This window comes from Hoplias malabaricus, chromosome 4 (genome assembly GCF_029633855.1).
Source record: "Hoplias malabaricus isolate fHopMal1 chromosome 4, fHopMal1.hap1, whole genome shotgun sequence".
In the NCBI taxonomy this organism is placed as follows: Eukaryota; Metazoa; Chordata; class Actinopteri; order Characiformes; family Erythrinidae; genus Hoplias; species Hoplias malabaricus.
The window spans coordinates 29261680-29287964 of NC_089803.1; the positions used below are offsets into that span (position 1 = coordinate 29261680).

The window sequence follows — 26285 nt, forward strand, 5'->3', positions numbered from 1 at the left end:
TCTTAAGTAACATTCTAATTTCCTGAGATAATGAATTTGGGGTTTTCATTAGTTGTCAGTTATAATCATCAAATAAAAAAAATATTGAAATATCAGCCTGTGTGTAATGAATGAGTATAAGGTACAAGTTTCATATTTTGAATGGAATTACTGAAATAAACTTTTTCATGATATTCTAGTTTTATGACCAGCACCTGTACATGTAGTTGTGACATGAGAATTTGCATGTAGCTTGATTATTGGCTACTGCTGGAGGTCTGCGCTTGCCCATGTGTTTTCAGTCTTCCACAGCATGGAGAAATGAGAGGAATCATCTTGAAGTGTCAAGACAGAGCTGCAGATCTCTGTAAACCTGCAGAAGGGTATGCAGAAAAATATGAAGCTCAAGCTCCTTGCCAATAGCAAATTGGACACCAAATAGGCACATAATCAACAATTTAGGTTATAAATTCCTTGCTCAAATTTGTGAACTAGTTGTTGTATTTTTAGGGCCTATTTCTCATATGATGCCATCCCTCTTTTTGGGGCAGATTTAAAGGTCCGAGCATTGGGTCTGCCCTCAGCCTTACTAAGCTAGCCCACAGTAAGTGAAAACTCCATCCTTGACTTCATACTTCTCTGGTCAAACTACTGATAGAAACTAACTGCTCTCATCATACCTGGAAGCACCACTGCCACACTCATTGGCAAGCTCCTGAATAGTCAAGTGTGCCACTGGAGAACTAAAGTGCAGAGGATTTTGCATCATCTTCAACACACTTGATGGTAAGCTGCTAGCAGCTACCTTGCTTTCTCTGCTGGCAGTGCAGGAAACAAGGACACAAGGTGAGCCAATTCTGTACACAGGGGCCAGTGGTGAGGGGGAAGAAGAAGAAAGAGAAACAAAACAAAAACACACTGGGCTGTGGTTTATCAGTGTAATTTGGGGCATCCTGATCTTCAGAGTCATGGATGCTGGCTCCAGCGTGTCTCAGCTAGGCCAGGAATGCTGCTTGGTTGGACCATACACGTGGGCAAAGATGTGTGGGTGGCTGACAAGCATTTGATAGTTACTGTAAGAATTGTTTTTTTTTTATGAATGATATCTGGAGTTAAATATGCAGGTGAAGAATTTGCACTTCAAGCATGCAAGATAACAGCATTGCAGGGTTAAGTCATCCTGCCTGCTGTTTTCAACAACAGTGGAGGCACCACTGCCACAAATACTGGCAAATTCCAGTGGGCAGTTATAGAACTTTTTCAAAAGAGCAGAGATTGCATCATCCTCAAAGTACCTAGGGACAATTATTGAAGTTTGTGCCAGATTAAATTTCAGAGCCACAGGACATGAATCTTGGAGGAGGATTATACAGCATCTACCAAGGCCTCTACACACCTGTAGGGATTTAAGGGCTGGGGCTAGTGATCAGCGCCCATGATGCATCCCACCTGGACCCCTCAGTTTGGATCCAGGTCTGAGTTTTACAATGGCCGGCTTGGATGACAATATACCTGGTAAGGTATAAAAACCTCTGCTAGAGGGTTCCTAGCAGAAATAAGTAAAGTACTGCTAGAGAGAGAGAATTTATAAAAAAAAAGCACCTAAAAGTTGCACTTTCATAAATTTAAAACACAGATTGAAGTGACCAATATGACATTTATTTTGGCCAGTCATTGCTGACTAAGCAAAGGGTGAAGATGAGGGGGATTACAGCATACCAGATTTTGCAGCACAAACAGTAATGGAGATTTCCTTAAATGGAGAATAGGCCTACAAATACAGTTAAATTTCACAAATGCACAAAGACATTCAAGTACACAACAAAGGGTTACATTTGTAAAGTGCTCTTCCTCTTGTGTTAGACCTAACCAGCCTGGACTATGTTAGGGCAAAATGGGTAAACCACTGATCCCACTAGAGAAGTGCGAAGGCAGAGAGGCAGGGGTTGGGGTGGTTCAAGCACGGTTTTTCTTGAAGAAGCTGATGAGCCCATTGGTGGAAGAGTCATGAGAGTGGACTTCAGAGTTATCCTGCAGCTCAGGCTCAATCTTCTTAGCCAGTTGTTTTCCCAGCTCCACACTAAGGGCAGATTCATTATCCATTAGTTCATGCCACACAAGTGAGTGGATAGCCCAAAACTGCTTCCTAGTGGCCAGATGTGTGCAATACTACCTGCACTTACTCAAGTACATGTACCAGAAAAACTATTGATGGACTGGCAATTTAGAGCAAACCTGGCTAAATCATGTGCAATTTCTAGCTACAAATTTCCTTTTCAGTATGGAAGCCCTGTCATCATCTGCTTAAAAAAACAAAAACAAAAAACCCTCTCCTGTGACTGTGTGATGACCAATTTGCTCATGTCTGTGCTGTGGACAGTCTAGAGTTGGACTGCTACCTTGTGGTCAAGGCTGGTATGGCATGCTAAGTCTTAGCACCTAGCTTTTCAGAAAATGTTTTCCCCGTTTCAATGAAGCCATGACGGTAGGGTAAAAACCTGATATAAGCTTTTATTACAGTCCATTTACTTGAATGGAGAATATGGACACTACGTACCTCTGCAGTTGACCTATTCAAAGTAATTCTGTCAGATTTAAAACTGAAAATGTCTAATGGGCAAAGTTTAAGTTAGACTTTGCTGGGCATGGCCTAGGGATGGTTTCAAGTGAATGTGAAAACTGTTGACACTTACCCCCACTGGTCATAACTGTTGATATTCCAAACTACACCTTGCACAAATATTTTGTGTTCATACATGGCTTTAGAACAAGAGAAAAAAAATTGAATGAGTAATAGTTTTAAATATTTAAACATCTAGATAAAATGCAAAACAGCTACACAGTGTTGTGCACTTACCAACCAGAGCTCCCAGCATAAAAGGACTGAGCTTTTTAAAAATAATAGAGTTGCTTGGCTTGTTTCCTTCAAACACTTTATGGGGCAGGAGTTTCTCAAGAGCATCTCCACTCTTGCCAGCGGCCTCCAGCTCCTTTCTGGCCTCATCAGAGGTCTTCCCCTTCATCAGAGCTTCTGTCTGAGCCAGGAAGTTTGCCATCAGGATCTGAAACAAGCACAAGGATTATAAGTGGGGGTCAAACATGGCATGCCGATTCTAGGAGCAGACACCTACTGACCCCTGCAGCAGGGCCCATGCTCACAGGCACCTGAGGGTACCAGAAGCTCAAAACAAATGTCAACAGCAAAATAAGCTGTTTGGCAATAGAAGAGAGGATTTGGCAATTTTTTCATGGACACAACCCACATACTCTACTGCTCATCCCACAAATGCATGTTCCTTACAAAATGTGACACCATATAAAAAGGGACCTTAACAGGCTTTTCAATGGTATAAGATATTGCCAAGAAGCACTGTTACAGCAAAAAAATAATCTACCAGGCACAAATTTCCTTACTTTTTGTGCCAAATTTATTATTCGAGTGGTGGATCATTCTCTGCACTATTGTGACACTACCTTGGCTATTCTTGAGAGACAAACTGCTCCAAGTAGCATTAGACACCAGTCAAATGTCTCTGCTGGACTTTTGTAATCTAGTTCTTCATTGATGGCTGTTGGCTGGATATCTTCTGTTCAGATACGCTGACTTTGCAGCTACAAGGCACATCTGACACCACAGTAGTGTTACTGCGGTGCTGAGAATGATCCGCCACCAAAATAATGCCTGTTATTTATTGGTCCTGACCACCATAGAACAGAGACTAAAGTCTGTAAATGTAAAACTACAAAGCAGAGTTAAACATTTCTTTGATACATTGAGTTTGAACGGCTATAACAGTAAAATGACCACATTGGCAAAGACTAGTGATAGTTTATTGTTAATATCAAGATGATTAATATGGGAGCATACCTTGTGATGTAGATTGTCTCTGATTGGATGCTGAGATTGTGCTGGAATGAGGAAGTCAGCTGGAATCATACGAGTCCCTGCACACACCAAAGGAAGAAAAAGAAAAATTCAGTTTCCACGAAAAAGTCGAATTAAATTGTACAGACCCAGACAATTGTCAGTCAACATTTAGTGAACCCCAGGCCAGCCATGAATCTATGCCATGTCCAGAAGTTTCTGCACCTTGGTGAATGAGCTGGTAGAATGCGTGCTGTCCATTGGTCCCTGGTTCTCCCCATACAATAGGTCCAGTGTGGTAGTTCACACGAGTACCATTCTTCGTGATATACTTTCCATTTGACTCCATATCACCCTACAGAAAACAACCAAATAAAGTAAAACAGCTTATATTTATATCTAAAAACACTTCCCCTGCTCCATAGCATAATGAATGGGCCTTTATACACCTCTAGACACCATCTGGAATTTAAAATGAACATATTCTAAAAATGTAGCTGATCCAGTTCTATTCTTTTCTATAAAAACAACAGAAGCTTTGTTTGCACAATTAAACCTCTTGCTCGAGCACCTTAACAGCAGCTCATTTCAAAAGGGCTATGTAGAAATATTTGACCATAATTGATCTGACATTCTACCAGATCATGAAATAGACCGTTGTAAGAGTGCCCACAGTAATGCAACATATTCATGTCTTTGGTACTTTCCATTTTGAGTTCTGTTTTTGTGCAACTGACCTGCTGGAAGTAAGCTGCAAATCGGTGCATGTACTGGTCATAGGGTAGCAAGGCCTGCGTCTCAGCCTGGAAGAAGTTGACATACCAAATGCCCAGCAATGCCAGCAGCACAGGGGCATTCTGCTCTAAAGGAGCTGAGCAGAAGTGCTGATCCTGGGTGAGAGAAAGAAATTGTTCCATCAGATTTTACAACATGGTTACAGAGGCATTCATTCACAAGAGAAACTGGGAATGGAAACACCACTGCATTTTAAATGATATATTTAGTGTTCACCAAGACAGAAAATTCCCATATCTACCGCTATAGTGTGAACAATTTGAACATTCTCATTTACTAAACATTCCTAACAACTATAGATTTGACTGAGTGAAAATGAGTAGTATATACCATCCAGTGGGCTCCAGCAAGAAGCTGCTCAAAGTTATCAAACCCTGCAAGAAGAAGTGAACCAATGTATTAGCTAATCATAATCGACATGAAAACAAACCCCCTAACATTCAAAAATGCAGGTTGCTCTTAAAACATTTTTTAATTCAGTAACAAAATAATTATAAATTGTGTATCGCCTCAAGCATTATTCAATAGCAACATACCTATGTGCAGAGCGATAGACAAACCAATAGCCGACCAGAGAGAGTAACGGCCACCAACCCACTAAACAAAAATAAGCAAATGTTAAGAAATGCAATATTGGCATCTTTAAACAAGGCCCTTTTATATTATACAACTTGACATTTGTATCATGCACTGGGCATTCTCATCACTTATTTAATCAATTTACTTGTTTTGATGGAATTATTCTGACAAAAGGACTGTGTTGGGTATAATCCATGCTTTAAAACAACATTTTAAGAGACAGCTTCATTGCCACTCAGCAGGCAATTCAAATATTTAGTACTTCCATGCTACTTAAGGTTGGCCTGAATAAATCCAAGATATACTCACATCCCAGAACTCAAACATGTTCTCAGTGTCGATACCAAAGTCTCCCACTTTAGGCTGAAGAAGACAGAACAATCATTTAGATTTCCACATTGCTAATCATTTTGTTATGAATACAATGAATAGAGCATGATGGGAAGAGGTCACATACTGCATTGGTGGAGAGAGCCACAAAATGTTTGGCCACAGCAGAAGGCTGCAAAATATTTAAAAATATTATGTAATTCAATAGTGTACACAAGCACAATAAAACTGAAATCTTGAATTAACTATGCATTCAGTTTATGTTAAGGTAAGATCTGACAAATAATCAAGATACTCACATCCTTTGCAGTTTGCAGGAACCACTCCTTGGCAGATTCTGCATTAGTAATTGTCTCCTGGGTGGTGAAAGTCTAGAAAATCATAGAGCAATATATTATGTAGGTTTATTGCAAAAATAATATTGGGTTCACTTTACCGTACCCCATTTTAATATATTGATTAACTTGCAGTTATTTTCTGAAATAATAGCATAAGACCATTGAGCTGAAGTGGGGGGGGGGTGTTCATACAACTAAACACAAACCTTAGATGCAATGATGAAGAGAGTTGTTTGTGCATTCAGCTGGGCCAGGGTCTTAGCCATGTGTGTGCCATCAATGTTGGAGACAAACCAGACATTAGGACCTCCTTTAGAGTATGGCTTCAGAGCTTCTGTCACCATCAGAGGACCCTGGACCAGAAAGAGTTTAAAATATCAATTGCAGAGTCTGACTGGGCCACAAGCCAAGGACATCTACATAAGAACAACGTTAATGTTTTGTAATTTATACAGAGATTTCTATGAGTGTTCATATAAACATTATTATTTCTATATACGAGATGCACGTAAGAATGCAATAATAAAAAACAATTTGCCAAACTACACTCACCAAGTCAGATCCTCCAATGCCAATGTTAACCACGTCAGTGATGGTCTTACCACTGAAGCCTTTCCACTCTCCACTGCGCACTCTCTGCAAAACAGGTAAGGACATACTATTTAACATTCCAACTTCATGCTGCATATAATTTCACTCCTTAATACAAAAAAAACAAACCCCAACTCACATGGCAGAAGTCCTTCATTTTCTTCAGAACTCTGTTCACATCAGGCATCACGTCTTTTCCTTCCACCATGATGGGAGTATTAGCACGGTTCCTCAGGGCGATGTGGAGCACAGCTCGGCCCTGTTCATGGACAAATATACATTTTACTTCTTGAATGAATTTCATAATTTCTTGTACTCAGCTCCAGCTCCCAGAGGGAAGCTAAATGTTGCAACTTAACTGCTGTTAAGTGATTAGAGAACTTGAGGTTTAAGCAGTCATACTTAATTACTACTAAGTTGAGGCATACAAGTCAGTAAACGCCAGACAACAATAAGACAGAACGTTATGAATGTGCTGAGGTTGGCTACACATTTACTGCAGACAACGTGAATCCAGTTAAAAGTGTTTAAATGACGTATATCCCTGTTAGTCTTCAGGGGCCCCTTTAACAGTCCACATATTTGACCGTCTCTGCTTCTTACCCAACTAAACAAGACAAAAACTATGCCTGCTGCAGATGTGTTGGGATCTGGATTAAGGTTTATAGAAATGTGGTTTATCTGGAAGGCACCCTGAATATTAACTTGCATTCCCTTATGTATCTATCTGAGAATTAACAAGGATTTAATGCCAAGCACAGTTTGACAATACCTCTGTAAAGTTTATCTTCTCGCCAGCAAACATCTGGTCCCTCGCCGCTTCCACTCCCAGTGACCTTGCCTAAGCATGCCCAAGAGGGATAAATAATACAAAAATGTTAAAACATTTAAAACGCATCAGAAATACTGTTCGTGTATGTAGGCTATGGGGAGAGGTTAATTAGAACACATGTTACTATTCGAGAGAGATTTAAAATGATTATATTTTGCAGCCTAATTAATTTTTTTTTTTCCTTTGTACTATTATTATAGTTATTATCACAATCAGTTCAAGTCAACCCATCCCCCTCTCTCTCTTCTGTGACTAACTAGGAATTTGTAATCATTTCTGAGTCATGTGTGATAACTTAGTAAACATAAGATGAAGGTTTCAGATTGAGGATAACTTTTTTTTTTTTTGAAAAATCATGATGACTAGGCAAAAAAAAAACGCCCACACCAAAGGTTTATGCAAACAGTTGATCCACAAAGAAAGTAAATCAGGTCAGTGTTCATCCTATTTATACATTTACTAACAAATAATAGCTTTATATAAAATCTAATTCTCAGGTGCTTGACACTTTGAACAGTACTGTATATGGGGAGGAATAAAAAAAGATTGAAAGGTCTTTAAGAGAATGTGTTAAGAAAAACGAGTGATGACACTTAAGGGCTATGTAGCATTTTTGTGTGTTGGAGGATGTTTGGCATTATCACACACTCTGAAAATTAAGTTTCAATGTGGAATTAAAAAAAAAAGTTATGATTGTCACTTATCAAAGCAGAGAATCGTTTCTAACCTTATCTCCATCATATAGAATTGATGTGGTTTTTTGAGTGTTCATGTTTTTTTTGGTTTTTGTTTTTTTAAGATCTTTCCAACAGAACCCTTTAACTATTTGAAAAAGTGTACTGCAGGTAGGTAAATGCAATATTATAAATATAGTCTAAATGTGATTTTCGCCTGAGCGAGTAATTTAACCCGTCATGGAGGGCTGCAGTATTATCTGCCGATCACAAATCCATTCAAATTAACGTGATGCAATGTAATAATAATGCGATGTATCCATATAATGACTTGCCTGTCCTGTATAGTCTGTACTGTTTCTGTGTTAATGCCCAGACAGTCGTGGCAATTTATGTCATCTATGGGGAATAATAAAATCTGTCCTTTTTAGGTTTTCGAAGGCTAAGGGAAACACAGTTAATGGACTGTACCATGTCAAACAGCATCTTCATAATATCTTCATTGATGAGATTCTTTGAATAATCCAAAAGAATGTCCCCATCAGCTGTTTCAAGATTTAAACTGTTAAAAAATAAATAAATAAAATGAATTACTCCAACTTTTCAGCCTTGCATATTATTTCATTATATAACAGAACATCATGAAACATTAATAACACCACGGCTGTGATTCAGTCATGCTCCCATAGGCAAGCAGGCACAAGAATGGAACTGCTGCAGCATTCAACATCCCTCTCCAGTGAAAGTCAAGTTCTGACCTTATGACCATGTGGTGTTTTTATTTGCTACAAAGCACATCGTGTGTGAAATAAGCTGCCTTAGCCAAGTAGCCTATTCCTGCTTTGAAACTGCAGTGTACAGAGACAGAAACAAATGTGCAAATTCAACTAGGCAGGGTGTATTGGGTAACAAAACTTTAGGAACCATTCCTGTCAACTTGTGGGGAAGCTTTTCAGCTGCATGTAGAGAGTAGGAATATAAATAGACACCGAATCCAGGACTAATTGTATAATTCATAGGTCTGCTCAGAAAGGTGGTGCGGATTAACATCTTAACCATTAAGGTCCCCCTCTCCCCCTCCCACTAACGTGTGTTTTTAGGGCTGAGGGGATAAGTTGAATCAGTGGCACACAAATATAGCAGTTCCAATAGTGTAGGATGCAGAAGTTAAGGTGAAGAGGAAAATCTGAAAAGACATTTATTAAACAGTAGAATTCTTACACACACACACTATGGACAAATACACTTGTATTGTCAAATCAATAGTAAAGAGAACATGGATAATTTCAGCTTCAAAATATAACAGATACAGAACAATAATACCTTGGTATTAATTAAATGAATGATAATAATAGTAACGTATAAACTAGTATTAAAAATGAAATATATGGGTAATATAGTAATTCAGTAAATACGTAGATTAATGGTCAGATATCGATTAATTCTCCATCTACGACGGTGTTGTACCAGTCAGTCTATAAACGACAGGGTGACCGAGAGGGTCCACGGACATCAGACTGTGGTGCTCTGAAGGTGGCGCAGACTTTATAACGCCGCAGTCACGAGCGTTAACTGGAGCAAGACTGTTATAGTCCTATACACGCGAGAATAGGATTAGGTGGCGTGGGCTGGGGGCTTTACCTGTTGCTACACTTACATCAGCCCATACCCATACACGAGTGCGCGCGTGTGAGGCTCATCACGTAGCTTTACTGCACACAGCTCCGGGACGCGTGCGCGTTAGGGTGTCCGTGACTCAGTCCGGCGTCTTTACACACTCGAGTTACACACTAACCCAACAGGCGAAACAAACCTCATTCATCACCGAGATCCTCATCAAAACTACATATAATAAATGTACTGCGTATTAAGACACAATCAAAGCTGGTTTATTTTAAATGACCCCCGAAACGCTTGTATAAACATGCAGACGGTCCGTAGTGCTCTTACATAAGTGCCTAATCATAAATATATCATCATTAACTGATTCCAAAAGGCCACAGAGGCCTCCGACGCCAATCGATGGGCAGTGACCTTGTATCCTTGTCTCGCACTGCAGCTAGTTCCTGCATTTCTAGCTTAGCATCCGCTAGCGTTTGACTGGAGGCCCTGTCGTGTACATGGAGCCACTAACCGAGCAACCTAAACCCACCAGCACACAGACTGATAATTCTACATCATACTGTGGCACTAAAACAGGGAGAGAACAAGAAGTCAGCCTCGCTATCAGTTCACGACAGGAGGACGTCGCCACAATCCCGGTTAACCTCAACGGCAACGCGGAGGTGGAGGAAATGAGAGGATGGAATGACACATTCCAGCTCTGTCCTCTTCTAAATGACGGTTTCTCCCGTCTGAACGAACATGACTAGTGTTTGGCACGTGAAGGTTACTCAAAGAAGCAGCCCTGGGTTTTCTGTGGTGTACCTGAATTTGGAGAACCTGTCGGGGTCCTGGTCGAACATCTGCCTCATGTTCAAGGTTCCGGCGTTTGATTTGTACCATTGCTCCAGTTTCTTGTAGTTGGGATCGTTCGTCAGCCCCATGGTGGTGTAGACTTTGGTCCTGCTCTCAGTGCTGCTGCGTGGTCAGTCTCGGTTGTTTCACTGAGTCGCTCTCAGTGAAATAAAGGCAGAGCTGTCAACAGGCAGAGCCAACTGGAGCCCTCAGCCAATAGGAAACCACCTCCTCCTCCAGAGGCCACGCCCACACCCTCCCACTTTCCAAAACGCTACAGCGTGAACCATTGCCTTGTCAGGTCCCAGTTCAGCTCGACAAACACGTGCACTTTAGTGTTTAATAATCAGGATGAAGACCGAATACTCTGCACATCAAGAAGCCGCGTAAACTAGTTTCACGACTTATTGTGCGGGCACAAATTATTTATTATATAACCACATCTCAATTTCTCTTTCTTCATTACAATTAAATAGGTGATATTTCTCTTTAAGACTGAAATGTCACTGCCAGCTAAAATGCTGTGTAATTTTTTTTTTCTGGTTGTCATATATCTTACTGTCAACATTTTCTGATGAATGGACAGACAGTACTGGCCTAAAATAACTAAGGTGGTATGCTGCATTTACATATATCAAAATTTAATACATTAAAATATATCTCTTGTTGAAAGTGACCAATTTGGAGTGTGTTTATATGGAAATGACCCATGTTTAGATTAACATATTCAGAAATACTCCCTAGAACCCAGTAATTCCTGGTAGGCTTCAGACCCACCGCGATCCTGAACTTTATAAGCGGTTACAGACAATGAATGAATGAATATTCAGAAATGCAATCAGGGCAATATCAGTTGGACTGAAATCCTAGAGAGGATATTTACTTTTGCCACAAGGACTAAATTTCATTCATTATCCAATTCAGGGCTGCGGTGGGGCCGGAGCCTACCCGGAATCACTGGGCGCAAGGACTATATGTAAATGTTTACACCCTTTTTATTTACATAAGTCATTAAACTACAATGTTCACATGCAGCTAGCACTAGCTTTCAGATTTTCAAGTTTCTTTGACTCTGGGTGACTGTCTGTGAGGAGTTTTGTGTGTTCTCCCTGTGTCCGCGTGGGTATCCTCCAGGTGCTCTGGTTTCCTCCCACAGTCCAAAAACACACATTGGTAGGTGGATTGGCTACTCAAATGTGTCTGTAGGTGTGAGTGTGTGAGTGAATGTGTGTATGTGTGTTGCCCTGTGAAGGACTGGCGCCCCCTTCAGTTTGTAATCCCGCCTTGCCCCCAATGATTCCAGGTAGGCTCTGGACCCACCGTGACCCTGAACTGGATAAGCGCTTACAGATAATGAATGAATGAATTAAGTTTCTTTGAAGTAGGTTTAAAATTACTTCTTTGAATTGGAGCATGTCACAAAACAGTGAAAGGTTGTATTACATATTAAGGAGTGAAGTATTTTAAATAAATAAATAAATTGAATTCAATGGCTTACACAAGAAGTTTGAATCACCAGGAAACAGAAAATTAAGGACAAATCTTTATTGTATCCTGTCTCAGAGTAAAAACTCCATTACACTGAGGTACATCCCCCATGCTGGGGCTGAAAATGAACATGAATGTTACTGTAGATGTACATATAGAAGAAAATGGAAAGTTAAACCAACACTGGAAGAAACTGGTGATACCCAATCACAGGAAAGTTTAGTAACAGTATCTGCCTAACAAGCATTGCCATACGTTTTCCATGTTTTTATGCTTTTGTCAACACCAGCATGCTGTCTGTGTTACAAATCTAACAAATCAACAATTATATATGTGTATAAAACCTCTCTAAAATAAAAGTGCTGGTCATGGACCAGCAGGACCTGATTTTGTGTTCATAATACTAGAAGTATATTTTAGATAGATGCTGCGTACCTTTAAGAAAGCTGGACTTTAGCTTTCAGTTCAATACATTCCTAAAACAATAGAATGTGTAATGACCTGTCTGAAAGATCATACCTATTAAGTATTAAAGCTAAGGCTTTTTAATAGTTTCCATTACAACTATATTAAATATCTGATAGTCTAAAGTGGATATTCCAGTACAACCCTTACTTGTTCAGACAGTGTGCAAAACATAAGCTAGCATCTATCAATAAGAAACAAAAATGTGCTTCAGTGAAATAATACTGAATACTATTTTCCAAATCAAATTGCTAATACGCCAAAGGCTTTTTCAATATAGAAAGATTTTGAGGAAAGGACTGAACAGAAACAAAGGCAGAATCTAAACAACTTCCCAAAAATCAAAGCAAGGTTTTACTTTACAACTAGCTACTTGCACTTTCAGTATGCTATTGGCCCTTTACAGCACCCAGGAACTATATCAGTTGCTCAAACAGGAAAATGTCACAATTATTGCTGTAATGCTAACATCCATGACAGAAGTGAAGTTAGATCGATGACCACAATGGGAAGCTGACATTAATATAACCATCTGCCAATGTCAAATTCAGTAAGGGACATAATCCAACGCAACTTTTTTTTTGGGGGGGGGGGGTCCTCTTTTTTCCCCCTGGGTATCTTGCATGAAATATCTGCCAGAGAAAAATCTATTTAAAAACAGTAAAATACGTAAAAGGGCCAATTAGACAGGAAGAAAAATTATCACACTGATTTTGAGCCAAATAGTCAGCTAAAAATTTCATGTGCCAAAAGAAAAACTGGCAAAACTGGTACTCACAACTGAGGTGAACAAGATCCCATGAGTGGTAGAGGCCTTATGGAAATGAAAAAAAAGCAGACCATGTTGATTTGTTTGTGCAAGGTTTCAATATTTGCTTGCAATCACAAACTAACAGAAGTGTTCCATTCAGCATTTATGTCTCATTTAAAGCGTTTGTTGTCATTTCTTTTTATTTTCCTTCGAGTGGCGTTGAGTGTACTGAGTGTAGTGTTTCCACTGGGTGTAGTGGTTAACAGTGGATGTGTGTTTTGATAGGCAGTCTAACAATAAGCTGATGTTCATGAGCTTAACACTGGTATTTATAATAAATAAATATGTAAAAGATACAGCAAAAATTCAAATTCATTGGCAGGTATTGCCATTTATGACATCATTTTATCTGGCTGCAGTGTCAGCATTACAATTTAAAACGTTAACCCTGTGAACAAGGATAAACAAGGACTTCAATATGCAGCAGTGATGCCACCCAGTGAAACAGCACATTGGAAGTGGGATAGTGAAGACTGCACAAAATGCACACCACAGGTGTAGACAGGAGCTTACATGTACATACACAAGTCAGTTAAATCAAATATCTATTCCAGTTTCACCAAGTGAGCATGGCAGTGAAACCAGACAATTTAAGATGTATGCATTTTGATGATTGATATTATAAAAGATACAGCAGCCACTAGTTGTTCCACACATCAAAACAGGCAATGCAAGAGGAATGCAATAACTAAAACAGCCTTCTTCTATGACACATCTATTTATATGGCCTTACTGTACATTACATTCACTTTCTTGCTACACTGATAAGTAGTGTAGCTACTGTGCAACTACAAAGAACACATAACACTCTTAGAACTGCATGTAAATGTATCAGCAAATACACTGGTGTTTAAAAAACAAAACAAAACAAAAAAGATCTAGTAGCTCTAGTAGCCACTTCATTAGGTACACTAGCTTTGTTCTTAAAGTCTATAGTCTGCCAAAATTCATATGATCAGCAACGGGCGGCGATGCAACTATTCAGGCACCTCAGGTTAGCCAACTGACTGAAGCTTATCCTTATCTAGTTCCAAGTGGCATAAGATTTCCACTGCTTTTATAAACACATGAAACCTGATCAAATTTGTTGTACTGGTATATTTAAGATTTTCATATAGAATTCCTCATGCAAACTCTTACAAATATATCTAAAGCTTACCAAGAGTGAGCTTACCATTAGAATCATATCATTTTCTCATTGAAGAACTACCCTGCCAGTGACTTCTAAAATGAAAGCCTTTTCTGAAAATGAAGATTATGTACAAGTGTGTGCACATATTCTCGCTACTAGTGCTAAAGTATGACACTGGTAAATATATTGCTTGACATGCTTTTGCTTCACATATTACAAATTTGTTACTAGACGCATATACAACATATTCAAACACCTGTGCTGCTCTCAAGCACAAGTTGAGCAATATATCCGAGCACACTAAAGGCATGCCTCAGTCAGTCTCCTAACATTTAACAGTGGTGCCAAAATACATAGATTACAGCTTACAACTGACCTAATGTATGGCAGCACAAAAGACGTAAGTAAAACATAAGTGTACATAGTGAAGCAGACAATTACTGATACATATAAATGCAGCGGCATTTGGATACTTTAAGGTGGATTTTTGACTTTTTCCAGAGGCAATGGGCCTAAGCATGGAGAAATTCTACACTTCATCCATGTCTAACAGCTCATATCAATGAGACATGTTTGGTTAAACTATGAAGCTTGCACAGAAACCTTTGTGGAAAATCCCAAAAACATAAGTAAAATCCATTTCACAGGAATCCAATAAACTATTCCAGCTGTTTGAACAGGTGAAATGCAATTAAACTACTAACTGACTACTTAACTGAATGATGTGAGTAAGTAGAAAAATACAGTAAAAAGCTGTAACTGAGACCAAACCTGGCTATTCTAGTGCTAGAGAGGGAATTTATATTCAAAATAATAAAGCTATTTCAGTGATCAAAGAGTTCTCACAGTTTGAGGGCATATGTACACTGTTACCTTATAGCTAAGATCATCAAATACAAATTTAGTACTGGAAAAAAAAATCTTTAAGTCCCTCTGAAGTATGCATATACACAAATTTATCCATTTGGAAATACGCTGATTAGATTAACATTTCAAAAGGCTGAAACATTTCCATTCTTAAAGAAGATGGAAAAGAAATTGCATTTACATCCACTTATCAAGTGGTCTATACCAGTGCTGGTGACAAATATACATCTAGTAATTTTTCTTCATTCCTGTCGTCAAAAGTAGTGACAAATGTATACTCAGGAATTAGATCTTCTTGTGGCTCCTGTTCCCACTTGCACTATGCAGCTATCTTGTTGTCCTTCTGGGAAAAGTATAAAAGGAAAAGGCAAAAAACGTCAGATCACAATCAACAGACATTTTCTGCAATTAAGTATTATTCAAAAACAGGATTTAATAAATGTTCATAGGAAACACCACATCCAACAGCCTTTCAAACCTATTGTTTTTGACCTTCATTTTTATCTAGAATCACAATTTTCATTGTACAGCTTAGAAATTAAATCTTTAAAATGTACGTTAAAACACAAAACAAAAAGTCCCTGCAGGGGCAGTGTGGAGTGCACAGTTGTTAATTCTGATAAAAAAGTTCTAGTAGCAAAAACAATGCACAATTTAACAATAGATAAGTTATAAGTATACACAAAATCTTACTTATTTACTCAAAAAAATATTACTATTTATTGTTTGTTAAAGTTCACTTAATTTAAGGAACTTATATTACCCTATATTCAAAATCAGAGAACTCCCTTCCTCCCTGGCCTCCTCTGAAACCTCCTCTGAAACCAGTGCCACCTGAATGTGGGGGTCCATATGACCCCCGACTGCCTCCACGGCCACGGTTGTTGCGGAATCCCATTCCCCCACGTCCTCGGAAACCCCCGCGTCCTCTGCCATGACGCAATGGGAGGCCAAAAGTCTCAGCATTCATCCTCCTCTCCTCTGCCCAGGTCTGTCTCCTCTCCCTGGAAAATATTTACACCCAGGTATATTTAACAAAAATATCTGTAAGTTTATATATTGGGTCTCAGGTTTGCAGGGGTATTCTGCATCTCTGAATAAACAGAATATTCTTGCCTTTTCAAACGAGAAAAAAAAAAAAAAAAAAAAAAAAAAAACCCACATCAACAAATCCTGTTCCTTCAAACTGTAAAATAAATGTAGCTTGAATTCCACTGTAGTTTAGTGGAGCAAGTAAGTGTACTGCAGCCTGTGCATCTACAGCATGGGGCATCAATTCAATCTTATCCAAAAAGGGACGCAAGTTTTCATTCCAATTAAGCAGAATTTTACCTGATTCTACTCGTCTGACCAACTACTCTTCTCTAAAGAGTTATACAGGGTGTGCTCCTGTTTGATTGGAATGAAAATCTGCAGCCACACCAGCCCTTTGTGAATAAGACTGGTGACCCCTGAACTACAGTCAGGTAAAACACACAGGAAGACTGGTACAAACTCTGCAACTTATACTCTTTCATTACACGTTTCTTTTTTCAGAGGTACAAATACCTCTGAAGTGTACAAGATAACTTAAATTCTCACCCACCTTCTTTACTCAGCTGTCATATGGTTCATAGTATAAGTCGTTTTGACAAAAAAAGTATTTTGTTATAGCACAATAACCTTGCATTGAAGGAATATCACAATTTACTGATACCATTTATAAAAATGAGGAAAAATAACAACAACCTAGTATCATCACAGGAGATGTTGTCAAAGAATGACTTGGATTTGTCATAGTAGCAGTTTGGCCCTAGCGGATCCTCCTCTTCAGCATTCCCTTCACTATTCTGTGTATCCACACCAGAGTCACCTTTATCCTCCCCATTCACTATTTTCTCAGTCTTCTCATCTAAAAGACACACAAGCAAATTCACAAGTAAGAATTTAAAAACAACTTAATCATGGCCTTGAATCACCAGTATTAATAAATCAACTTTAGAGAAAAATAACATGCAAACCAATTAGTGATATTAGTAAAACCACCTGCCTAATGTTTTGTTGGTCCTTGTTGGCTCCCAAAGAGCTCTGACCTCTTGAGGCATTTATTGAACATAACCTCCACAAGGTGTCCTATGTTATATAGCACCACAACATTAGCAGCATATTTTTTAAGTTCAATAAATTGTTAAGTGGTGCCTCCGTGGACAGGCCTCCTGTTTTTTCCAGCACATGCCACAGATGCTTGATTAGATTGTCTAATACCGACTCTATGGAATGTGGAGGCCAAGTCTATAAGTTGAACCTCTTAAATATTACTCAAACCCAAGCAATATATGCAGTGTTTCATATAATTTTGATTATAAGATGCCACTGCAATTAGTGGATGTCATTGCCATAAGGGTATATGCTTGGTCTGCGAAAATGTTTAGGTATGTACGACGTTATGGTAACATTCCCATAAATGAGGACCCAAGTACACCCAAGAGAACATTTCCCAATTCATCACTATGCCTCCACAGACCTTCTTCCCGTAGGTAATTCTGATGCCATCTTTTGTCCCTGTATAAATTATTCCTCAGAGAAGGCCAACGTCATTGAATCCATTATCCAGCTCTGACGCTCACGTGTCCAACGCACTTTTCTGAGGTTGACAGGGGTCGCATAGGTTCTAATAAATGAGGCTAACCCAACATATACAAAGCAAGCTGCAATGAACTGTGGGTTGTGATATCTGTTTTTGACAGCCAGCACAAACTTTTTCAGCAGTTTGTGTTACTGTAGTTCACCAGTGGGATCAAACCAGGCAGGCTAGCCGTCACTACCCACATAAATAAGTTAGTCTTAGTTGACCATCAAGTCAGTTCACTGGTTGTTCTAACTTGGACCATTTTTGAAAGGTATTTTCCCTGCATACTTGTAACATCCCACAAAACCTACCGGTCTAGGGATGCTTTGAACTAGTCTAGCCAACACAATTTGGCAAAAACCCTCACACTTACAGATTTTTAATTTATTCAACACAAATGTAAAGTTTACTTGGCACTGCAGAGTAGTACAAGATAATCAAAGTTATTTCTCCTGTTAGTGGTTTTAATTTTGTGGCTAACTGACAATATAAATAAACGTCAGTCATTATCTGTAACTGCTTATCCAGTTCAGGGTAGCAGTAGGTCTGGAGCCTACACGGAATCACTGGGCATTAAATTTGTAAAATAATGTTCAACATAATCCCCATATTAAATATATGCCAAAGTTTCTCTACAATTGCATATTATACTAAGATTTGAATCTGCATTTTTATTACACAGACAGAGACTGTACAGAAGTGTAATACAATCATTTTTCTATGCAAATTTTACCTTTCAGCTTCAGTTTGTTCTGGAACTCCTTGTCAATCTCCTCCTTGTTAAACTGAGCATTGGCACTCTCAAAGTCAAAGTCTTTCTCAAACTTCACTTGTCCATCTCTCCTCACAGGGAAACGACCCCTCCCACGATGCCCTCCTCCACGACCACGACGCTGAGCTGGTGGGCCAGCACCTGCATGACCAAGAAATTTTAATTAATATACATATAAAATGTAATCTAAAACATACATAAGAATTAAGAAAACATGCTAGTCAGAAGAGAAAACAGTTTATTTAAAACGTTTGATTTTAGTCATGTGAAAATGCAAAAAATATTAGAAGAAATAACTATTTTGGCAGATTTAGACAAATTCATCAAAAAAATTGAAAAATAAATAAATAAATAAATACAGCACAATCATGACAGACAAAGCACTCTATAAGCAATGCGAGATTAGTTCAAGGCATGTATTTATACAATTCAAAACCCATTACAACAAATCCCCTTTTACACAGAACCTTTCAACTTTGCTTTCTGTTAAGTAAGTAAAAATCACCAATAAGCAATTTACTATCAAAGTATAAGCATTCAAGTTGGGTTAAATAAACTGTAATTAAAACTTTTAAAATACCTTCTAATGCAGTCTATCTTTTACAAACTCTAATATCTCACTAGCAGAAATAACAGGATTAACACATCTTGTAATATGTAATGCTCCAAGAATATTCAAACATTGCAGGTAGTGAAGCATCTTTGTATGTGACCAATTTAAACTTTCCTTCCTCAAGTCAAGTAGTGTAAAGTCACACAGTTAAAAAACAACTTGATACCAAGGCAAATTATTTTATGCAGGAATAATTTGGAAAAATTTAGTAATATAGCAGTATTCAATTAAAAAAATCTATATTTACCAAACATAGAATACAAATAGAACAGCAGTCTGAATACTTGTGTAAGTTTTTCATAATTCATAATTTTGCTAATAAAACTTAAGAACTCATTGAAAAATTTGATCTATTAAGAAAAATTCAATTCAATGTTTCTAAAATGAGCTATACTGATATTCTATCATATTCAACTCATTTTTTTGAACTTTCAAGTCCATAAAATCTGATAACTGCAGACTTTTTAAAATGAACCAAAACTCTGACATTGTTTTATTCCAAACAACATTTAAAAACACCCTGTACCACATCTCTGTAAAAGGGGCTAAAATGTGACCAGCTGGATCATGAGTGTTATATGCAACACAAAAAGCAGACAGATCTATCAAGATTTACATGAACGTAGAACCTGGGCATGCAGTCTGACCATATGGCTTCATAAAAAGGACACTGGATCAGAGATATAATGACCTGCTTGCCGCTTAGATGAATCCTTGTTTTCACTTCTGGACAGATCAGTCTCGGGTCGGACAGCCACTTTGGGCACTTCAGTGCCTGAGAAGGTATATCAATACCTGAAATATCCTCACAAATCCTCATTGAACAAAATGATCATGTTTGAACGTTATGCCTTTGAATCTCTTTGAGAATATTTGACTTTCTAAATGAATACATTTTTCTCTGTAAATCACATGGCAAAAATGTAGGACTGTTTTACACATTGCATCTCATGAGATTTAAAAATACTGGTCTAAGAATGACCAGTTTATCTCTGCCCTCACCTGCTGAATGAAAGCTTGTGCGAACTACATTAGCATTATTCCCTGCAGCATGCCTGTGTCCTGACCAAAGCTTAGGTTGGACCTCACCCCTCCTTTGCTCTGGGACTTCAAGGGGCTTCTGGTTACCAGGTGTTGTGAGACGAGCTGCAATGGGGCTCCTCTGGCCCACAAGTGCTGGTGAAGCAGTGCTTACAGATGGAGCCGACTGTGTTGCTGACTCCAGTGGGGGGCTCTTCTGCAAGGAGTCCACCGGAGGACTGGTGCGAGCTGCAAAACGAAACAAATGATTTAGACATACACATCTTAACACTCACACATGTCAAACTAATCAAAGTTACAAAGTAAGAACTGCATGAACATACAGAAAAACTCCTTAAACACAGCATGTGGTGATCTTGTAATTCAATAATGTCATTCACACCAACCTAGGGGTGGGCGATATGGCAAAACTATATTATCACAATCTCTCTCTCTTTTTTTTTTCCCACGATTCTTTATCATGCTGGTTTTTAACCTCTTAACGCTCCAGGTATTTTTTCCCATTTCTTGCCTGAAATGACATACTCAAATCTTGAGGCAGTGAATAAACTAGAGGCAATTTTATGAAGTAATGTTACTGAAAAGCCTTTAGAATTTATAAAGATATTGAAATTAATCTTTAGTGGTCAAAACAACAAAACATTTTAGGCACTTTTCTAAATTTAATTTGGAATCTTCTTTTGGAGTCTTCAAAGACCCCAACCTCTCTGTAAGGAAAATAATTAATTTTATTGCAGATAAAAATTGCATTATCGATGCTTAATGGCAACATTTTACCTTCCTTGACTAATCTTATGCACCTCTCCAAATGGCTTTTTACCCTCACTAAACAGGAAAAACGTTCTGACTCACCTAGATTTATTCTAATATTTAGTCTTCTTTCTAACCCAGTACTCTTCCCCTTTAGAGCCAGACGTGTTGGAAGAAGGGAGCTTTCCCCGACTGGCTGTAGAGTGAGGCCGCCTCTTTCACGCCTCTCCTCTGTTTAAATGGTTTTAGTAGGGAAAGGGTAGACAGTGAAAGGGATCTAAGCTTTGAAAACTTATTTGTTTTGATTGATGTTGCCATATTAAACTGTCTACGTAGTCTCTCGTGGTGCTACACTTTTTTTTTAATTTGCTGTACTTTATTTTGAACTGTTGCTTTTTTTCTTTACACAAACATGAGGATTACTTAAGGGTGGATTGACAAAATTTGGTTTTGTTTTGAAGGGGACAACCTATGTAAGCGCCGGTATGCTTTGTGTGTGTTTGTGGGCTCTTCAGGCTTCATGCCACCAGTTTTTTTTTTTGTGAGAAAGAGATCTCATGTATGGAATAACAAATTCTTTTGGTTTTAATTCAGTAGTTGTACATTTTAGAATAGTAACTTACATTATCGGTGTCCCAAGAGTCTGCCCATTCAAGTGATGTGTAATATGTACACAGTATGTAACTGCAGTGGATTGTATGCATTAGCACAATCCAGCAATCTCCCTGTGATGAATTATTGTGGATAAATACTTATCGTTCACGATCTGATATCATCATATCGCACACTCTTACTCCAACCCATGAAAAGGTAAGGTCTTACTCCATTTAGAGAAGACAATAGGACATATTAAGAAACAGCAAATAAGCTGCATATATAAAAAGGTCCCAAAATCATTTAATATTGTTATTTTAAGCAATGTGGTAAACATACATTGACTTTTTGATAAGACATTTCAGTAAGACTCTAAATATTACATTTGCTTGTGGGGAACCATCTTTATTGTGAAACAGTTCTTGATCTGGGGGCAGCCATGGCCTTGAGATTGGAGAAGCGAGCTTGAAGCCAGAGGGTCACTTAAATTTCTAGTTTAATTCCCAGGACCGGCCCCTAGTGTTTGTGAAGTGCTCACTAGTGTGTTAACTACCACAGATAGGGAAATTGCTTCTCTGCATTTGACCTAAGGGGGATCAATCAAGGTTCTTCATCTTCACCATGTAAACATTTTATTTTTCCAAGCACAAGTCTAAGCAAAGAAGATTTTTTAAAATCTCAGATATAATATACAACTCCAAAATGAAATATAAAAATGGACATTCGAAAGCAAAGCACTAAGCACTCTGATTTGTGACACTTCAATCAATGATCAATTTAAGGGACAGCCTGTTCTCCATTTGTCTAAATTAATCCAAATCATCTTTGGTCTTTAGGAAGCCATTTACCTTCCGATACTAGTGTATTTTGAGAGTGAGAGTGAGAGTGAGAGTGAGAGAACCAAACATTGATACTGTACAATTACACAGATACCACAAACATAAGAGAGACTCCAAATTTATATGTTTATTTTTGCTGAGTACATGAGACCATGAACCTACATTCAGGCAACTTTGACTGATAACATTAGCACAAGATTGTCAGACAGAGCATGAATGACCCATTAACCATGAAATATTAAACCAATGCCATTCATTCAAATGAATCCTTTAATTTAAAAATATATAAAATTCATACAACATGGTATGTCATAAATCACAGCCTTTCATTTAAAAAAGCACATGAGGTACTTACCACCAACAGCCCCAAATGGAGGTGACACCAATGGACCGGCAGCAAACTGACTATATGTGGACACTGGGGCCCGTTTGAACAACCCATAAGAATTCCCACTCTGGAAAGATGTTGGAGCAACAGAAGATCCCATAGAAGACTGAAAAAGAAAATATACCATTAAACTCATTGGTGACATATTCTAGGCGATCTATCAATTACATGTCTAACAACATATGTTTATTTTATTAGTTAAATGCATATAAGCTGCAATCCAAGACATTAGGGGGTCTCAGTTCTGATTTAGCATGACATTGCACTTAGTTAATGCAAAAGCATGTGAAGCAGTTTGGCCGTACTATATACCTGAACAATGGCAGGGTCTTGAGGCAAAGTTGGTTTGGGTGGTTCGCAAACAGTCAGGTCTTTAATGTCACTGCCTCGAAAAATTATGTACTCATAGGTCTCATCTCTGGGTAGTATAGGTCGGTCAGTAGGGCGATCCTCCGTTCCAAAGGAACGCACTGAAAAGAAAAAGGTGTAGTTTGAGATACTAAGTTAACACAAAAACATACATACAAGTGGATCAGACAACAGTGCTTCTGGTGTGTGTAAAACCCTCAGTGCCACTGCTGGACTGAACAGTCCACCAACCAAACACTTCCAGCCAACAGCATCCTGTGTCCACCAATGAGCTACTGTCTCTGACTTTACATCTAGAAAGTGTACCAACAAGGTGGGTATGTCTAACAGAGTGGACAGCGAGTGGATACAGTGTTTAAAACATGAGCAGCACTGCTGGGAATGATCCACCACCCAAGTCACACCTGCTCCATGTTGTCTTATTTGGGTCCTGACCATTTTAGAACAGGAAAGAGGGGAAACAAAGTACGCTGAGCAACACATGGACTACAGTCTGCAATAGTACAACTAAAGTGCTATTGTATGGTCAACTCCATACATGCATGTGTGTGTGTGTTACCCGTTTCAGAAGCCAGTGGAACAGCTTGAATCTTCCCACAGAAACAATAGCTAATAAGGTGATAGGGGTTCATATTCTGGACTGGCAGCAAGGGAAGTGTGCTTTTATGGTACACGTGGATCAGACACATTGCTGCTGCAGTTTTAGAACAGTGCTTATCTTACTTTGTGTCTACTCTATTAGATACAACAACCCTGCTGTTGCACTTGGTTAAGTAAATTTACTAATCTATTCAGTCATCACAGGACATTTTATTACAATCTTAGAGCAGCTTAAACTCCAACCCTGCTGTGAAGCACACAGGAAAATGTCTTACATTAGCCCATGTTAATAAGAGTTTAGACACATACTAGATGTAACTATTAAGAGAGGTCAGAAATGTTATCTTACATTACCCCTTCAGCAACGCCCCCTCAGTATTAATTCAGTTAACAAGCTATAATAAAATTTCAAGTTTACTTATTCTATTTGTTAGCTTGCTAGCACGCAGGATAAACAAACCCCGAGCAGGATGACGTGACGTTAGCAAAGATAAAGTAGTAGCTAATATTAGCACCAAAGCTAAGGGAAAAATCTCAGTGTTGCCAACTGAGCTCCTGGGGTGCTGTGAACAAAATATTATAACGAATCTAGCATGCGAAATCCGGATTAACTTTGCTATTGTGATTCATTTTTTGTTCCACCTTAAACGGTGCAGCAGTTACATTCTACCGTATCGGGCAACATTCTATAACCGCAGCACCATTTAAGGTGGAATGAAAAATTCCCAAACGAAGCCAAGTTAGGCTTAAACACGGTTAGTGCAGACTTAGTAAAAAAAAGTCTGCCAAACCAAGGGTTTATTCCTGCCCCTCAGTTTCAGCCCTTAAAGAGATTAATCTCTCGGAGTGAGACAGAACAGGTTTAATGTGGTCTCACGTGTTTAAAAGTAAGTTTCTGACCTTTGGCGAGAGCCACGGTGGAGTTTTCTGTGTCGATGGTGTAAAGTATTCCCTCATAGCGGATCTCGGCCTTGGAGATCAGGCTGATCTTACTCCCGATGTACGGGGTTCCTCCGCTCATTCTGACAGGTCTAACGGAGCGATTACACACAAACTAACAAACCACTGTCCTCTCAGATTCGGTGAGAGACGAGAGCCGGCTGCCGCAGCCCTTCAGTTAACCATAAATCCCCACCGAGTCCCGCAGCGCTGCTCCACTTCACCACTACAACATGGCCGCCTTCATTTACAGACCAGCTCATGGAAGTGACGACAGCCCGCCGCCAGAGCCTCACAGTGCAAACAAATCGTGGGAACGACTTAATGAGGTATGGGAACAAAACCTTTTATGCAATAAGGCACGGAAATATGTTATTTCAACAGTTGGATTTATTTAATAATTTGTTGGAAATAATCAGAAATTGCACTAGTTTGTTTGAGGAGGTTAGAGAACCACCCCTGTTTCCTCCCTCCCCATTTATTTCAGTATAGTGCTGCCCCAGGAGCAAAAACTCAATTCTTAAAGAGTTTCTTTACCTTTTGCCTATCCTTAAACGATTAACCCTTCTTATTTAGTTGTTCCGGTTATTTATTTATTTATTTATTTCCAATTAGTGGTTTGGACACCTTGATTTATTTTGATGCAGTTTCCATACAAATCAGAAATTAGCGATATTATAGTCATAAATATATTCGTTGTTAAAAATAAATTATTATTTTCAAAATCCGTTTTAATGGGATTTATGTTAAAACATTTCAGTTATCACTCCACCCATCCATTATCTGTAAGCGCTTATCCAATTTAGGGTCGCGGGGGGTCCAGAGCCTACCTGGAATCATCGGGCGCAAGGCGGAATACACCCTGGAGGGGACACCTGTCCTTCACAGGGCAACACAGACACACACACATTCACTCACACACTCACGAGTCGCCAATCCACCTGCAACGTGTGTTTTTGGACTGTGGGAGGAAACCGGAGCACCCGGAGGAAACCCACGCGGACACGGGGAGAACACACCAACTCCTCACAGACAGTCACCCGGAGCTGGAATCGAACCCACAACCTCCAGGCCCCTGGAGCTGTGTGACTGCGACACTACCTGCTGCACCACCGTGCCGCCTCAGTTATCACTGAAATGGAAAAAAAATCTTTGCTAATTGATTTTGTTTGTGAAACAACCCTGTTTTAGTTCTGCTGAATTATTAAAGTTATTACAATTGACAAACTGAAAATTACAATTCAGTGTCATCACATGGAAAATGACGGTAATACCCAGCCTAAACTGGTTTATTAAATCTGTAATATGAGTATAGTATACCTTTCTCCCAATTAAAAATTCAAATTATTTACAGACAGTGCATTACTGATAGGGATAATGCTAAAGGCAGGGATTGAACCCACAAACAGAGGGCCGTTTGACAGTGACCCTACCTGTTGCACAATATATCACATTACGATAATGATAATTACCATTATGATAATGGTAAATTTAGTGCTTGTTTTTGTGCCAGCATGGACACCTGAAAACATTTAAATTTGAGGATTGTAAGGCATCCAGGAAATATTC

At 38.9% G+C, this 26285-nt stretch overlaps 2 protein-coding genes across 6 annotated transcripts; both read right to left on the bottom strand.

Moving 5' to 3' along the window:
• Positions 1–1605: 1605 nt before the first annotated feature.
• On the bottom strand, positions 1606–10604 carry gpia (glucose-6-phosphate isomerase a). Its single transcript, XM_066667278.1, has 17 exons — positions 10411–10604; positions 8455–8545; positions 7250–7318; positions 6617–6736; positions 6439–6522; positions 6093–6239; positions 5848–5919; positions 5676–5720; positions 5528–5581; positions 5176–5236; positions 4970–5013; positions 4582–4734; positions 4070–4199; positions 3848–3924; positions 2837–3041; positions 2673–2739; positions 1606–2059 (listed from the first exon to the last, which is right to left on the bottom strand). Exons 1-17 carry the CDS (start codon positions 10527–10529, stop codon positions 1936–1938), a joined length of 1662 nt encoding a protein of 553 aa, XP_066523375.1. The 5' UTR covers positions 10530–10604; the 3' UTR covers positions 1606–1935.
• A 1378-nt stretch (positions 10605–11982) lies between these two features.
• On the bottom strand, positions 11983–25015 carry lsm14aa (LSM14A mRNA processing body assembly factor a). Of its 5 annotated transcripts, none has more exons than XM_066667740.1 (9): positions 24678–25015; positions 23121–23278; positions 22776–22914; positions 20199–20465; positions 19888–19971; positions 18545–18724; positions 16929–17094; positions 15967–16207; positions 11983–15543 (listed from the first exon to the last, which is right to left on the bottom strand). In XM_066667740.1, the coding sequence occupies exons 1-9, from the start codon at positions 24796–24798 to the stop codon at positions 15523–15525; spliced, it is 1377 nt and encodes a 458-aa protein (XP_066523837.1). In that variant the 5' UTR covers positions 24799–25015; the 3' UTR covers positions 11983–15522. The 5 variants fall into 5 exon arrangements, with proteins under 5 accessions (XP_066523837.1, XP_066523838.1, XP_066523835.1 ...); XM_066667741.1 differs by having other exon boundaries at positions 11983–15546; positions 20286–20465; positions 24678–25012; XM_066667738.1 differs by having other exon boundaries at positions 11983–15546; positions 24678–25012.
• Positions 25016–26285: the final 1270 nt, after the last annotated feature.